The 16,886-nt window shown below is 39.8% G+C and overlaps 1 protein-coding gene across 1 annotated transcript; it reads left to right on the top strand.

The window, feature by feature from the left end:
• The first annotated feature begins 6,583 nt into the window (after positions 1–6,583).
• CCT2 (chaperonin containing TCP1 subunit 2) lies at positions 6,584–16,466 on the top strand. Its single transcript, XM_068190189.1, has 16 exons — positions 6,584–6,677; positions 7,425–7,499; positions 7,966–8,031; positions 8,130–8,241; positions 9,072–9,148; positions 9,865–9,977; positions 10,443–10,645; positions 10,842–10,942; positions 11,021–11,148; positions 11,551–11,654; positions 13,175–13,294; positions 13,448–13,576; positions 13,662–13,765; positions 14,771–14,870; positions 15,567–15,708; positions 16,312–16,466. The coding sequence occupies exons 1-16, from the start codon at positions 6,675–6,677 to the stop codon at positions 16,340–16,342; spliced, it is 1,608 nt and encodes a 535-aa protein (XP_068046290.1). The 5' UTR covers positions 6,584–6,674; the 3' UTR covers positions 16,343–16,466.
• The last annotated feature ends 420 nt before the right edge of the window (positions 16,467–16,886 follow it).

The raw sequence follows: 16,886 nt of genomic DNA on the forward strand, positions 1-16,886 counted from the left end.
TATAAGAAACTTTATTAATTATTTCATGGTCAGCTTCTGCATACTCTTGTGATAGACTCGCTGACTTGTGAGGAGACCTTGGTACTCAAGAAGGTAACGGCTACCCAGAGCTAGGCATTTTAAAGGCTGTAGCCAGGTGGATGTTGGTCTCTTCTCCCAGTCAGCCAGCAACAGGACAAGAGGACATTGGGTTAAGCTGTGCCAGGTAGATGTTAGCAAGAAATTCTTCACAGAAAGGCTGATTAGGCATTGGAATGTGCTGCCAGGGAGGTGGTCGAGTCACTGTCCCTGGAGGTGTTCAAGGAAAGACTGGACGTGGCAGTTGGTGCCATGGTCTTGTTGACAAGGTGGTGTTCGGTCATAGGTTGTCTTCAGTGATCTCAGAGGTCTTCCAAGCCTACTGATTCTGTGATTCTGTAACTGCTCCCTCACATCTTTGCCATTGCCTCACTGTATGGACCTCCTCGTCTGTACTGAAGAGAAATTACCATGTATTGCAAGATACTTACTGGGTTAATAATACTGGTGTGATTCTCGTTCTTAGCATATAGCTCACTTAAATTTGTGAGCTGCATGTGTTTTGAGGCAAACCTGTTTGATCTAGCTAGCTGCTTAGCAGTATATGGTCCTCATCTGTATAGTTTGGACTAATTAAATGGACCCTTAAAACACACCTGTGAGGCAGGGAAGTAATAATATTCTTAACTACTAAATAGGGAAGCAGAGGCTTTGGGTAGATCATAAGTGACCTGCTGAAATTTCAACAATCAGCCATATCCCTCCTTAGTTCCAGTGCACTGTCCTATGCATATATTCTGAATAGTCTCAGATAAAAAGAATGGTCTGAGCAAATTTTTTACATTGTTGCAAGTTTCACAATGTTTTCTTAGCTCTGGTCCTCAGAATTGAGAACATATTGAAATTTCAACTGTCTGTAGCCTTAATTATATTAAGAAGTCTGATGATATATTTTCAAGGACTACTTTTTTAACCTGTTACGTTTCACAGGTGGAATAATGCTTTCTTGTTTTGTGTACGCTGCAAACATACTGGGTAGTCCCTGTCACCCACACTACTCATCTTCAGCATTCCTTATTTTCTGCCCCTTGAAGTAGATGCAGTTGCAATGCACTTTACCCTTTGAGACTTGGTAAATATTTTTCAATTCAGTCTCTTCTAAAGGCTGTGATGTTAGATTTAGTGTCTGTAATCTAGGATTCAGTTTTCAGCTGAAATCTCTCCATGGTATTTAGATCATATTTATTTTGGGCCCACAGGTGTATAGACTGACAAACTAGAAATATGTAACCATTTCCTTTAGTAAATGTGGCATGTAAAGTTTACATAAACTAGGTCCTATAAAAATGGTAGCATCTCCATCAATTCCACCTTTCATCCATAATGTGCAGTCGGTTGCTGCCCTTCAAACACATTTGACAAGGGGAAACCTTTAACTGTAGGTATTCCTTTAGTGCAATGATTTGGGAAAGACATACATTACTGTATCTTTTAAACAAGGAAACGGAGTTGTTAAAGAACACAAAAAAGTGACCAAAAGTACATAATAAAGATTGTGCTAGAAATACAGGGAATGAGAATTTATTCCATTGTTATATCAGGAAAATAATCTTTTCCTCAAAATTATGTCAGAAGGAGGACCAATTGTTTTAATTTTTGTGGTGTTTTTTGCTGACTTCCTAAAACAATATTGAAAAAGACCATTCTGAAAACCATGACATTCATTAGAACATCTTTTGTTTCCCCCAATAAGTATGTTTTGCATTTAACAGGGGTTGAATCTGATGGTGTGCATTGAAGCACTATTCCTATTAAAGTCTTCAGGGCTTTTATAGCAAATGTAAATGTTGAAGTAGAAATTTCATATAATAAATTGATAAAATGTCCTTTCCTCACCCCCCACCCTCCCCCCCCCTCAATGTTTGTGTACCTCTAACTAGGGCTTGGGTGTAAAAAGGATCTTGAAAATGTGTAAAGTGTACAAAGTCCAAACTAATGTCAAAACAGAGCTGCTTTTTATAGGTGACAGATCAGCAGTTGATTTTGCTGGTTTTATAACACTGTGTATTGGATCAAAATCTAGCTGTTCTTGTTTTTATTTTATATTTACTCGCTTCTCAATGAGAGAGATTCAAGAGAGAGCAGATTGTTCTTATTCATTGTCAGTGAAGTAAGAGTGGAAATTCTGATTCATGTCAGTTACTAGTTTGAGCATATAATGATGTATCTGATTTGGACGTCTCTTTTTAAGCAGTATTCCTCGCTTCATGTAAGGCGAGATCAATGGTGAAATTCCATTTCTGCACTGTACTAATTTATTTAATGGCTGCAAATAAGATGAAACGAATGGAGTAGGAACTAGTAGTGGACTTAAATCTGAAATTCACCTATTTCCCCTAAAGGAGTCTGGTCCTTCATTGTGATAGATAGAGTTAGGTATTTTTGGAATTTAATGATATGATCTTTCCCATCTCTTCCTTGAGGTAGCAATTCAGGCATTTATATTTGACAGTATTTACTTAATATAAACCTAAGTTCATTTATTATATCTTTATTTTTAATTCATATACACTCCAAGAAAAAAAAAATCCAGAAGAAATTCCACCACAAAAAACTGCGTTAAGATGGAGTCAGGTTTGCTGATATCCTTCTTACCGAAGATTATGAAAAAGGAAGTCGTGTTGAGTTTCTTTCACAATCTTTAGGAATTACTTCCTCTTTTGGACAAGATGAGTGAATCAAAAGAAAAAAGAGCAACTTAGCATCTGCAACTCTGACCATGTATACATTATTTCTTGTGCTGTGCTGTAAGGTATGTGAGTAAGTCTGTTATATGTCTTATGAGGATATTTTCCTAACACGGTGTTTACTCCAGATTAACGCAGTATTTTGTTTGGAAGTATGTAGGTGTACAGGTAGAAATAGAATATGTGAAATAAGGTTGATGAAATAATTGTTGGACATTTCTATATTTTTATACATGATGAAGGGCATTTTTGAAATTTTTCTTGCAGTTTTAGTAATTATTTAGTGTGATAATATACATATATTGTGACAATGTTTTCCGCTATATCCATTACTTTGGTGTAATTCTATTTTATGTAGCAATTATGTGTATATAGAAAGGAGATTATGTAAAAGCTATGATTAAAAAATAGGCTCAAGCCCTTCAGACCAGGAACCGTCTTCCTCTGTGTCTACAAAGTACTAAATGCCTTGGGGTCCCAGCCAGAGCTCCCATCTGAGACCTGTAGTGACTGAATTGCCAAGCGAGGAGTGTGGGGGAAGCAGCTCCCTGCTTTCCATGAGAAGCCTTAGTATGAAAGGTGCCGTGAAGCTCGCCCTGCCAATCCCCGGTGCTGGGGCTGTGTGTGCAGTGTACGGCTGTTCCCAGCACTGCCTGCCAAGAGACCCAGAGAGCCCAGAGTATCCTTTGCTCTGGTCCTTCCCCTTGGCAGTAGGAAAAGAAGTCTGACAAGGAGCTTTGGTGTCCTCAGGAAATCTTCCTTGTTAGCGGGGTGACCCTTCCAGAGCTTGTTCAGTCTGCATGCAGTGTCCTTTGAAGACGAAGAAATGATTCCTGTTGACTTCAAGGGCCACTGGATGTGCTCCTGAAAGATCAAGTACTGCTGGCGTAACAGCTCTATTACACCTGAGGACCTGCTTGGTCAAGTTCTTCAGGAATGGTCTAAAAAGATGTAAAAATATAAATATATTTAATTACGTGTACTGAAAACCAAATCCTATTTGTTGTGGTCAGAGTTCAGATAATTATGGGAATTTTGATTTCTTAGTCATAGTTGCATACATATTGCTTTAACTGTTGTGTATGAAAGAGGAAGTGATTCTAAAATGTGTGAAAGGTCAGGATTACACCTGTTTTTTAATGGTAATGTTATTTAGGAATGGATGTCAGCAAATTTAACTCCATAATAATGCAGTTTTTTTTGCATTGGAATATGTGTGTATCTCATACACCCACATTTTATATATAATATATTATCTATTTGGTACTAACTTTGTATTTTGAAATTTTGCCAAATTGCAAACACAGATGTTCTCACTTGTAAGACTTTGGTACTTAATAACTGAATGTATAAGAGATGCTCTGGTATGAGAGGAAAGAGTGTTGTATGGTGTCCCACAGTCCAGATGGCTCGACCAGCAGGCACATTGCCTTTTTCACGGCTCGCTTCATTGCAGCATCACCTTTGGTCTCCTGGAAAGCAGTCTGTGTCCCAGCCAAACCGCAGGCCAGCTGCGCACCGCACTAGCGTCAAAGCTGACTGGTAGTAGTGATACAGTAGTCACCAGTGTGCCACAAATGCATTTATTAAATGCAGAAATAGACATTTCTACAAAGGCCAAAATCTTATGTTGTACGTTCCTTTCTTGTCATTACATTGTATCATATTGTAAGATTATTGTATGTCCTAATTTGCATTATAAAATGTTTTTTCCTACTTAAAGGCATAAATATAGCAACTTTGTATAAAGGTAGCTTTCTAGATTTTTATTTCTTTTATATAAAAAAAAGTCTAAACAGTGGGAGTACCATTGCCAAATTGTTTATAAAATTTCAAGTAATTTTCCCTGTTCAGTGAATTTGTTTTTACAAACATTCCATATTTCTTATACTATGCAGAAAGAGTGTATTTTTATGCCATTCCACATTAATCTTAAAAAAAATAATTTCACTCTTTTAAGCTGTTGTTATAGAGAAAGCTTACCAAATGTGCATTTTAAAAAAAAATGTGTTATGTACATTTTCCCCCTTACCAGTGCCAACTTCATTTGGAAAAAAAAAAAATTGTAGCATGGCAATAAACTATTGATTTTACATTAAAAATTGTCTGTGGATTACTTCGGTTTGCAGTGTTAGTGTCACTGTATTGTGTTTTGTTTGTATAATCTTTTTTGCTTTCCTTTAAATTATTGCTTCATGTGCCTCTCTGTGCCCTCCCCCCTGCCTCCCTATTCCACTCATTACTCAGTAGTAAAAAAAACCTCAGAACTTACCATGGTGATTTGAAGTCTGTAAATCCATCTCCCAAGATTTTGTTTCATTTCTGCTGGTTTTCTGTTACACCTTTGTCATGCATGTAGATTGAGATTTTTTTCTTTTAAATGAGGCATTTTTTTCTTCACATACAGTGAAGAAACATACAGCAACTTGAAAAATTGCCCTTGGCACAAGAGAGGTGAGGGCACGGCACAGAGAGAGGTAGGAGCCCAGAACCAACATTGCTGCTGTGTTCTTCCTATTCTGGTGTCACTACTTCTACACATTGTAAAGCATAACTTGGCAATTCAGGGTCAAAAGCCCCTTAAACCCAATTTATTAATTTGCTGTAGTTCTTCTGTGAGCATTGGATCTTTCAAAGGCTATAACTTGGATAAGTCTGAGGCACTTTAAAATATTTTTTCTCCCAACTCACCACAGTAGAAGCAAATGTGAATTAAAATGAATTATTACTTCAGTGCACATCTTTATGAAGGCTGTGATTCTGAGAGAAGCTATTTATATTGTTTTAATTGTATTATTTGCCCTAGCCAAACCCTAAATAGTTTTCAGCATAATTATGACGAAAACTAAAGATATTTAAATTAAATTAGTGGTCTAGTTTCAGAACAGGGTTCTGGAGGGAAATGTTGTCTAACTCTGTGAAGAAAACAGGACAAAAAGCCTAACGTACTCAAGAACTAATACTAACCAGGTATTGACAAAATTAGCAATGCAGGTGAGAGTTGGCAGAGTTTTAGTCATGTTCTTTTTTGCTGTCTCCATTGGGATGGATTTCTCTCTGGCCAGTTTGAATCTAGAGCAACTTTCCATATATCCCAAGAGTTTAGTACCTAGCAGCAAGAAGACGGATACCAGCTGGAATTAATTCTTGAAGATGAGTCATACAAAATAATACAGCTTGGGTTTGGGTTTTTTTCTTTTTATATGACCAGGTAACAGGCTTTTTGCGTAGAGGAAAACCAGTGACAAAGCAAGGGTTAAGTGTTGTCTCACCCTGGCAAAGCTGCCAGGGGAACAGTTACCAATTTTTCGATATTGAATTGCAGTGTATTGAGTGGGGTTGCGCTCGGCATCTCCTGTTCGCTGCTTGTAGCTGGAGACGCGGTCTAAGAGCAGCCCTCTGGGCTGGGCTGGGCTGGCAAGCGCACTGGAGGCCACGAGCAGTAACTAAAAATGCTTTTGACCTGTCCGAATATCACAGAACCGTAGAATAATAAAATAGCTTTCAGTTGGAAGGGACCTTAACAATCTTCTAGCTCCACAACCCCTGCCATGGGCAGGGACACCTTCCACTCGACCAGGATGCGCAGAGTCCCATTCAACCTGGCCCTGGACACCGCCAGGGATGGGGCACGCACGCTTTCTCTGGGCAACCCGTTCCAGTGCCTCTCAGCCCAGCCTAAGGAAGCTCTTCCTAGCAGGGCTCCAGGTCACAGAACCCACCCCCGCCCCGAGACGCAGCCGCTGCTGGCGCCGGGCGCAGGCCGGACTGCGGCTCCCAGAAGGCCGCGCGCTGCCGGAAGCGGCGGCGGCTGTGACGCCATTCCGGAGGAGCTGGCGGGGGCTGCGGCGCGGCGCTGGTTCTCTGCGGAAGGAGGGGCGGACGGCGGGTCCCGGCGGCACCGGCACCATGGTGAGCGGCGGGGCGGTGGCGGCGGCTTGGCCCAGGGCAGGCCGAGCCGGGCCGGGCTGCGGCGAGGCCGAGCCGGGCCGCGCCTCCACGCGGGCGGGCGGGCGGGCGCGCGGGGCCTGGAGGCCGCGCCCTTCGTTTCCCCGCGCCGCGCCGGGGGCTGAGGGCGGCGGGGCCGCCCCGAAGGTTCTGGAGCCGGGGCGGGGCGACTCTGAGAGCCCTGGTACCTGCGTTCGGGTATTTGATCCTTCTTCATTGAAGGCCTTGGGTACCGTCTTTAAGGGCGGGTATCGGTTATTGCTATGATTAATTTGCGTTGGTATGAAAAAAAAACCACAAAAGGTGAGTTCGCCTCAGGTATCAAAATGCTAAAGGCTCAGTGTGGCCAGTAAATAGGCTTCTTTTGGTGCCTGCTGGCTGTGCCTGCCCTCGGGCTGTAGGGCTGGTTGGGCAGAGCAGCAGCGCACGCCCAGCCGTGAAGGGATGGGCTGCTCGGGGCCTTGTGTGCGCTGCAGACTGCGAGCAGCTGCGCCCGCTCTTGTAGTCCTTCACAGGGCTACGAAATTGCAAGGCAGAGTTTTCAGAACCTTGACTATTTCTTAAATATACCTGTTATCGCAACAAAACGGAGTATGGAAGTAATTTTATTTAAAAAAACAATTGTTTCAGTTGTTAAAAGTCAGGGATTTGCTTTTAGAACACATAGTTTTATTGAAGCTAGAACATGTTCTTACATTAACTGTGTTTTAGGCATCCATTTCCCTTGCTCCTGTGAACATTTTCAAGGCAGGTGCAGATGAAGAGAAGGCAGAAACAGCTCGGTTGGTAAGTTTATTTCTCTGAGAAACTGGTAGTACTTAAGGTAATTAAACCTTGTCTTTTCTACTAGTAAAAATACTTTCACTGTATCATGATACGGAACTTCTGTCTTTAACTGGCTTTTCTTGTTGCACGTCTGTGAACAGAAGGGAGGAGGAGTGTTTATACTAAAAATTAGGGAAACTCTACATTGTCAAAACCAAAGTACCTCTGCTGGAGCTCAGAAGATTGGTGTTTATTGGGTGGCATTTCTTCTGGCTTTGAGACAGACTTACGGTTTCTGGGAGATTTAAGTATATTTGATCTGGTTATTAAAATTTAGCGGTTAAAAAACTTGCCTTAAGTTCAGTAAAGCCTCCACTGAAAGCAGTGGAAGGGTTGGTTAAAATGTCGAAAGCTGTGTGGTAGTGTATAATTCTTGTATTAGAATAGAAATAAATTGTTCCCTGAGGTATATTTATTTTCATTTCAGTCATCCTTTGTTGGTGCCATTGCCATTGGTGACCTAGTCAAGAGCACCCTGGGGCCTAAAGGCATGGTAAGACAGCTGCTGGCTCTCAGTAGTCATGCCCATTAATTTAGCTTTAATAGTTACAGTGCCTTTTCAAGCAGTATGCTAAATCTCGCATCTTGTAGGACAAGATTCTTTTAAGTACTGGGAGAGACAGCTCTGTCACAGTTACCAACGATGGTGCGACCATCCTGAAAGCTATTGGAGTTGACAATCCAGCTGCCAAGGTCTTGGTTGGTGAGTTCTTAAAGGCTTGATAGTTCTTAATTTGTAACTCAGTCGTGGAGTTTTTATTTGTTCTTAGAAAAATGTTTGTGAAATATTGTGAAAAATTGAAGGGAGAAGGAGTAGAAATCTGAAGTAAGAAGGGCAGGGTACTGCAAGAGTCGTGACACTCTGCAAAAGTAAAATTGTGGTGTATGATGCTCCTCAAAACTGTTATTTTAAATTCTTTTCCCTTAACCCTGCTTTGTCCCAGGAGTCAGAAGGGACAAAAGACAGCTGTGTGCCCCTCTTTTCGCAGTGGGAAAATTCGAAACAGAAGTCTGTGCAGCAACAGAAGTTCTCTCTCTTTCTTCCAGATTTAAATCTGTCACTCAGTGAGCACTGTACATCTGTACAGAGTTTACTGTTGTGAGCGACTGTTCTGCTGTGCCAGTGGTCCACTACTGGTGGCAAGCAGGAGCCTGAACTATTGGGTGTCCGGTTTCCCAATGATTTCGTGTTTGCTGTGTCCCAGTTTATCAGCAGTTCATGCAGCAGACCTGGTTACTATAGTCTCTGATCCTGTATCTATGCCTTAGAGCTTCTATCCAGCTGTACTTCCTTTTGGTAACCATCATTAGGATGGGGAACAGAGGGGAGCATCCTGGCCATCACCAGGCTGAAACTGGTGTCTAGGTTGCAAATGAAAAGCAGGAATTTGAGGGATGCCAAATTTCATTTGCATCTCTTGCTTTTCTGGGTTTTTTTAGAGCTCCCTCTTTACACAAAGAGTAAGATCTGTTTTTCTTGTCCAAATTAATGCATGAGAAGAATAGCATTAATACTGTGTTTTCCTTCTTCAGACATGTCAAAGGTTCAAGATGATGAAGTTGGTGATGGAACTACATCTGTCACAGTGTTGGCAGCTGAATTACTGAGGGTGATGTATTACGTTTTTTCAGATGTTTGTCAGTGTACTTCTGTGATGTCACCAGTAGGAGGTGTGTTATCCTATGTTTGTGAAAGGGCGCCCAAAGCATAGAAAGGAATAGCTTGCTCTGTTGCTGGTGAAATTGATAGGGGGCAAAAAAAAAAAGCCCTTGGATATTGCATCATCACTTTCTGGGTATTATTTTAGCCTATTATTCCTTATATTATTTTTCATAAACCCTGAAGTATTTTAAGTTGACTCTTACATCTCACTTCCTGGCTATTGCACTGAGCAGCGTGCAGCACTGCTTAGTTGTGAGGCTCAGTCCTGAAATCCATTTCCATAAAAAAAAAATATTGTGCCAAATTCTGTTCTTTGCTCGAGGCCTGAATTCATACTGTTCATTTACTGCTCTGTATGGATTTTATGGTTATGGAAAAATTTATACTGCCAAACTCTAAACCTGAAATTACTGTGAAAGAGATTTAAGAAATGCGCAGCTCTTCCTTGCAGAGCTGTATCAGAAAGCCTGATCATCTGAGGTCCAGTAACTGGGATCAAGAGCATCTTAAGGAATGATCTATCAACTTGCCAAGTTCCACAGAAAAATAAAGATAGCTTTTTTCAACTACACTTTAAGTTGCATCCATAAATGAACATGTCTTTTCTAGTTAGTGAAACTGTACATTTTTGTGGGGGAATGATTATTGATTTCATTTAAATAGGAGGCAGAATTACTGATTGCGAGGAAGATTCATCCTCAGACCATCATTGCAGGCTGGAGAGCAGCCACAAAGGCTTCAAGAGAGGCACTTTTGAAAGCAGCCGTGGATCATGGGTTAGTAATGTCCATTTGCTGTAACTCTCAGTGTACTTCTGAGTTCATTAATTTTAACAGTTAAGAAAAAAATAATGATGTGTTTTTCAAATGAGTTAAAGAAGGTTCAAAATTACTTGTGATGTGCAGAAATTAAATACAAGCTGTAATTTGCTCCCTGGAACAAAGATCTGAGCTGTTATTTCAGATTTTATACTCACATTTTAAATATAACTATTTCCCATGCCCGACACTTTGAGAGTACAAACTTTCTAAAGCTGAATGCAATAATTCTCCTAACATAACTTGTATTTCAAATAGAAGGAAGGTTGTGTTCTGGGAGAGTGGAGGGATTCTGTGCAGTGTTCCTCAAAATATGGTACCTATAGATACAGGCTAGAAGAAGTGGGCAAAGACTCATGGTGGTAGCTAGTGGTAGTTAAGGCTTTCAGACTTTCCACTTTAACTGAACTGTCTTTATTTTAGTAATGATGAAGTGAAGTTCCGTGAAGACTTGATGAACATTGCGGGAACAACTCTTTCATCAAAATTACTTACTCACCATAAGGATCACTTTGTCAAGCTAGCTGTAGAAGCTGTTCTTAGGTTGAAAGGTTCTGGTAATTTGGAGGCTATCCATGTCATTAAGAAACTTGGTGGAAGTTTGGCTGATTCCTACTTAGATGAAGGTAAGTTTTTGAGTGTTGACTGTGTATGCACTTGAGAAATAAAGCTGCAAAAGGTTATACATCTGTGTAGATTTCTTATGGGAAACGCCGTTATGTTATTATTAAATTGAACAGTAAAGATGGGGGATTTTGTAATAAGTAGTAATTACTCTCCTTTTTTAATATGAAGTTTTACAAGACCTTTCTGTTACTACAGGCTTTTTACTTGACAAGAAGATTGGAGTAAATCAGCCAAAAAGAATTGAGAATGCAAAGATTCTTATTGCAAATACTGGTATGGATACAGACAAGATTAAGGTATGTGACAGAACTACTGTTGAGAAACTGTTTTTGTAAATGGAATTTTGAGGCTGAGCTCTTTTCTCTTTGATTTAGATTTTTGGCTCTCGTGTTAGAGTGGACTCCACAGCAAAAGTGGCAGAAATAGAACAGGCAGAAAAAGAAAAAATGAAGGAGAAAGTGGATCGTATTCTTAAACATGGAATAAATTGCTTTATTAACAGGTACGTATTTCTTGGGAAAAAGGGAGAGTTACATTACTTTCCGTGTTGTTCTAGTTCACTCTGCTAGAAGAGTCATACAGGTGCCCAGCAGGCACTTAGGCTCAAAGGACTTAGACCTTAAAGCCTATGCTTAGTGTGGTAGTGTTTCTTCAGAGAAAGAATATTTTAAAAAACGTCATAGTTTCATTTTTTTTCTTTAGCTTTGCATGTTTTCCTGTCACTACATTTTCTTCTGTGTTGTGTAACATTCCATGTGTGACAGATGCCTCATCCATTGACTGCTTTAGTAGCTTTCTGAAATCTGTCCTGTGTTCATGCTACTGAGAATCTGGTGTCTTTTGTTGCTGTGTTATTTTCAAAGGTTTGTTCTGTGTGTGATGGTGAGATCTATTTCAATTTTAGACAGCTGATCTACAACTACCCTGAGCATCTCTTTGGAGCTGCTGGTGTCATGGCTATTGAACATGCAGACTTTGCTGGTGTAGAACGTCTGGCTCTTGTCACAGGTATGTAGAGTTGTTGTATGAAACTTGGAGAGGCACATTATTTGTTTGATCATTAGTAAACATTAAACTTAAACATACTTCTTCAGCATCTGTGAATAAAGGCTCATAATGCAAAACATGGGTTATAATTTAGCAAGTTAGTGCCAGTTAATAATTTTTTTTCATATTTTAAAAATATTTTCAGTTAAGTTCCTGCTTGATAAGATTTGGCTATGTTTGTGTCTTAAGGAAAAGATGAAACGTAGCAACAGAAAGAATAACTCTACAAGTTAGTATTAACAGTTCTTGATTCTGTTCTAGCAATTGGTTCTAAATGGCTGTTGTTTGACGATAGAGAAGACTAAAGAGTCATCCTTTGTTAAAAATGCGGGCCTGAGTTGTTGATTTGAGTTGGACCTCAAATGACACGAGCAACCTGGATATTTTGAGTAGTGGTCAACATAAATGTGATTCTAGTAACTGCTGAAAATTAAAGTTGTGGAATGCTACAGATAATTCTCATTGCTGAAGTCCTAGATAGTTAACTGGGACATCGTAGTTGATTTTGAAAGTGATCAGGAGGATGAATTTGCTTTGCAGGAGAAAGGAAAAGACACTGACTTGCTTGTCTTAGCAAAACTGAAGTAGCAAAAGTGTATAACTGTCAGTAGGCACATTGACAAAGGCAAATGCTTGATTGAGAGGAACATTGCTTACATTCTGAAACAAACTGAAAGCAAACTTTCTATGCAGAGCAGATGGGCCTTATCAGACCACACTGGCTTGAATAGTATAGCTGAAAAAAGGACAGGTTTTTAATTTACGCAAACTCTCTGCTACAAGTATTAGTTTTTCTTGTGGTGCAGCAACTACACAGTGCTGCAATCTACTGTGGGATAATTGAGCATGAATTGGGAATGCATAAATGTAAAGAGTTTTCTAATAGGAAGAGGAAAGAATTAGTACAAGAACTAGAACGATGTTGTTTTCAAAGACATTTTGGTCTTGGTAATGCTTGTTTTATGATATGGCACTTTACAAGTTGTGCAGAATATTGCTGCTGCAGCATGGAATGAGACTTGGGATGCAGGAAAATGGTGGCCACTGGTTCTCAGCCATCATCAGGCAGGCAAAATGAATACTGTCGCAAGCTCAAGTTTTAAAGCATAAGAGACTTCATTTAGTATTTTCTAAATCCTTAATCAGTAAATACTGTGAAAACTTGAAACATTATGACATTTTAATCCTAGCAAAAATGAATGTTTATTCTGCTATCAGAAGCAATTCACAAGCATTTTACTCCTTGTGATGTGAAACAAAACATTGGTGTTTTAAGGATTTATCAGCATTGGGTAAAGGTTCTGGTACCACATGCTGACATGAGAAAGTCTTGACTTATCAGTATTGTTAATTTAAATTTATTTTGGGGCAATTATGAAGATCATGTTTTTCACACACAGCCCCCCTGCCCTTGGTTAGACCTTGCCTAAGAGCATGCTTTCATTGTGAGCTCTGATTTCTTTATGATCTAACACTTGTAGGTGGTGAAATTGCTTCAACCTTTGATCACCCTGAGCTAGTAAAACTAGGAAGCTGCAAGCTTATTGAAGAAGTCATGATTGGAGAAGATAAACTCATTCATTTCTCTGGAGTAGCAATGGGTAAGTGTTTTATCACTAACAGTGTATTGTAACATTTGTGTTAACCCTCTGCTAATGCTGTTCGGTTTCCAGTGATGCTTAGGAATTCTGTAATGATTTATGTAACTGTTTTTATTAAAGTCTTGCTTTTGAGTAAAAATTTGTGCTTTCCAGGTGAAGCTTGCACCATAGTTTTGCGTGGAGCCACACAGCAGATTCTAGATGAAGCAGAGAGGTCTCTGCATGATGCTCTCTGTGTCCTGGCCCAGACTGTGAAGGACACAAGAACTGTGTATGGTGGAGGTGAATATCAGATTCTTTGTACATGTCACACATTTCATATTACTGAAGGTTAGGTATGTAACATCCGTGTGTCTTCAATGAACAGGTTGCTCAGAGATGCTGATGGCAAATGCTGTTGCAGAACTTGCTGTCAGAACACCTGGCAAAGAATCTGTTGCAATGGAGTCCTTTGCTAAGGCTTTACGAATGGTAGGTTTATTTAATCAGATTGCTGGACTAAGTGAGAAAATTTCATGAAGTTTACTAACTTGTGACATCAGATATTTGCTTCACTTTAAAAGTTTTGGTTGTCCAAAGTAGAAAAGTGAAGTTTAGCAACACATCTTAGATAAACAAAGGGAGAAATTGTTTTTTTTGTCTTAGGAAAAAAGTAATGGTGTTTTAGTAATTCTGCATGTTACAGAATTGTAAATGTTCATATGCTAACCCTCCTCCAATTGGTTCTTGCTCACCTTACCTGCTAGCTAAAAGTGCTGCAGAAATAGTACATAAAAATCTCATCTTACTTAGTTGACAACTGATTTAGAAAAGAGCAGTCCTCCTTTTCCATTGATGCTCTAGTGCTGTTTGGGTGTATTCATACTCTAGTACTAGCTACAAGTTTCTGGTCTTGCACTGGAGATTGCGTCTTAGTAGGAAATGAGAGTGTCAAAAGAAACATGAATAGAATTGTGATAACAGGTTGTCAGTTTGAGAAAAAAAATTGACTTCTCTGCAATTTGAATTAGGGAAAACCTTTCTCCCAAGAAAATTAAATTCAAGAGCGTAGTAACACTTGGCATTACCCCTTCAGTCAGCACATGCAAGTTTGCACTGCTGTCATGGAAACAGTGAACAGAATGGTCAGGTAGTTAATGCTTACCAGCAGGCTTGTGCTTTTTAAATGAAAACATTTCTCCAGTTTAGTCTGAAATGATAAAATTATAAGATTCTTTTTTATCTCCTGTCCATGTAAAATGAGCTTACAAATCTGCTAACATGCTTCTGTCCTCATAGGTACTTTCTTACAGCAGTCTTGAAATTCTTAGAAAAGAAGTTTGGATTTTTTACTTATCACAGTAACAGATCATCTGGCATGTTTCTGAAGCATCTTCTTGAAATTCAGTTGTAAACTAATAACATCAAAGTATGTTTTATGTTTACTAACAGTCAATCCCTGTGTTAATTAAAAACAACCTGTGTTTATCCCCTTAGATCCCAACAATAATAGCTGATAATGCTGGCTATGACAGTGCTGATTTGGTTGCTCAGCTCAGAGCTGCTCATAGTGAAGGGAAGACTACTTATGGACTGGGTAAGGGCATCAGTTTCACTTCTGTGTTTGAATTGCTGTTTGGCCAGGTCCATTAGACTCATTAAAGTTGTTCGTGTATGTCTGTCACGCATGTTCAGCAGGGAGAACTGGGTATGTTGATTTGTTTGCTTTGCATAGAACTTGGTGTACAGCACTACATTCCTTTTCTGATCTACCAGGCTTTTCACAGTAGAGTGAAAACCTTTGATTCTTAAGTGGATGGTTTTTACCTCTAAAAACCACTTCCTTACACTGAGTCTAGTTATAGGAAGCTTAAAAAGAAAAACATTGTTTTAAAACCAGCAACCAGCTAAAAACCCAGAAGAGCCAAACATCCTTCCCTTTGCCCCTTCCCCCCACCCCCCCAAAAAACCCGACCGAACAACAACCACGGAGTTGTGGAGAAGAGCCCTGAAGTTAACGTACCTCAGGACATAGCACTGAGAGACCTGTTGGGATCTTGTCTCCTCATCACAGTGTATAAAGTTTTTATCATCAAGTGTTTGTATGTAATTGCAAAATTAGGCTTTAATCAGGAGTCTTGAGGTAGAAGACTTTATTTAATACTTCCCTATCAATATAGTACATTTGAGCAGGTAAATTACAATGCTCTCAGCTTCTTGTAATTTCCTTAAAAGAATGTTGAGTTAAAAAAACAAAACCAAGCCTCACCTCTTAATGTATTTCTTCTTCCAGATATGAAAGAGGGGGTCATTGGGGACATGTCAGTTTTGGGAGTAACAGAAAGTTTCCAGGTCAAGAGACAAGTTTTGCTGAGTGCAGCTGAAGCAGCAGAAATGATTCTTCGTGTAGATGACATCATTAAAGCAGCACCAAGGTATGATCAGAGTATCTGCATGGTCAGTCCTTCTGTGGAAGAGTAAAGTCTTGGTCTAAACATGCTTTGCTTGAAAGGGAACCTGACATGTGACATGCTGATGTTCATATTAGATAATTTTACTGCATTAGCAGTATCATCAGGCCTTTAGAGCTATCAGCAAACTTAAATTGCTGAGCCTGAGTAGTGCCTAGTTAATCCTAGGTCAGAGTAGTGCCTAGTTAATTCTAGGTCACCACTAAACATCTGCACAAGTGGCTCATCAAAATGTAAGGGATCGTGCTTTCTTTTTTCTTTTGGCAAGAATTATAGTGAAATATCTAGATGTTTCTTAAAAGGTTTGAGAAGTATTGCCACTCATAGGCAGGTTATCCCCTGGGTGCCTGCTACCAGGTAGTTTTCACTGCTTTTTGAATCATTAGATTTTCTTTAGCATGGTCATGGGTGGTGTGTTAGCTTTGAGGTGGTGCTTTTTTTGTGCTGAGAGATAAAGCTGTCACTGAACACAAAATACTAACTAAAGGTTAAAAATAAGGGTGGGTGAGGAGGTGCTGGTGGACATCAGCATGGTGGGAATTTTCTGATTTTTCTTTTTCTCCCCAGAAAACGTGTACCAGACCATCGCCCCTGTTAAATTTTCTTCAGTACCAGAGGATGTGTGGACCAGATCTCACCTAGCAATTTTTTTAATGGTCTAGTTTTTGTGAGGTTATGGAACAGAAGCTTGAGAAAAACAGATCTCCATCAACGGCACTCTCTTCAGTTGGTTTTTACTTACTGGAGCTTCATGTTTTGTGAGGAAGAATTCACTTTCAGGGGTGTATAAACCAGGGGTTTTACACATCCCTATTCATTCTGTTCCTTCCAGGTTCCACTTAAAATACACAGAAATAAAAACAAAAAAAAAAATTCAGATTCCCCAAAGTTGTATTTCTTTCTGTAGAACTAGGAAGGGCAGATCCATGAGGACAGCTGTGGTGCACATCCTCAGGTCTCAGCTGCTTCGGGGAGTGACTAAGCCCTCATGGCTCGCTTGTTCCTGTTGACCTGCTGTGTTAGTGTGAGTGGTGTGTTCCAGTCCTGGCTGCATAGGTTTTGAGTTGGGGTCCTAGAAATAGGCTCTGAAGTTAGATGGTATCTTTTTCTAGTGGTACTGGGGTATTACTCTTTTTTTTTTT

Source organism: Anomalospiza imberbis, chromosome 5 (genome assembly GCF_031753505.1).
Source record: "Anomalospiza imberbis isolate Cuckoo-Finch-1a 21T00152 chromosome 5, ASM3175350v1, whole genome shotgun sequence".
Taxonomy (NCBI): Eukaryota; Metazoa; Chordata; class Aves; order Passeriformes; family Viduidae; genus Anomalospiza; species Anomalospiza imberbis.

Excerpts from the sequence above, each read along its gene's own strand:
- CCT2 (XM_068190189.1), top strand. Across the intron at positions 8,032-8,129 it reads CCCTGGGGCCTAAAGGCATG|GACAAGATTCTTTTAAGTAC; the intron begins GTAAGACAGCTG and ends CGCATCTTGTAG. Across the intron at positions 10,646-10,841 it reads TGATTCCTACTTAGATGAAG|GCTTTTTACTTGACAAGAAG; the intron begins GTAAGTTTTTGA and ends CTGTTACTACAG.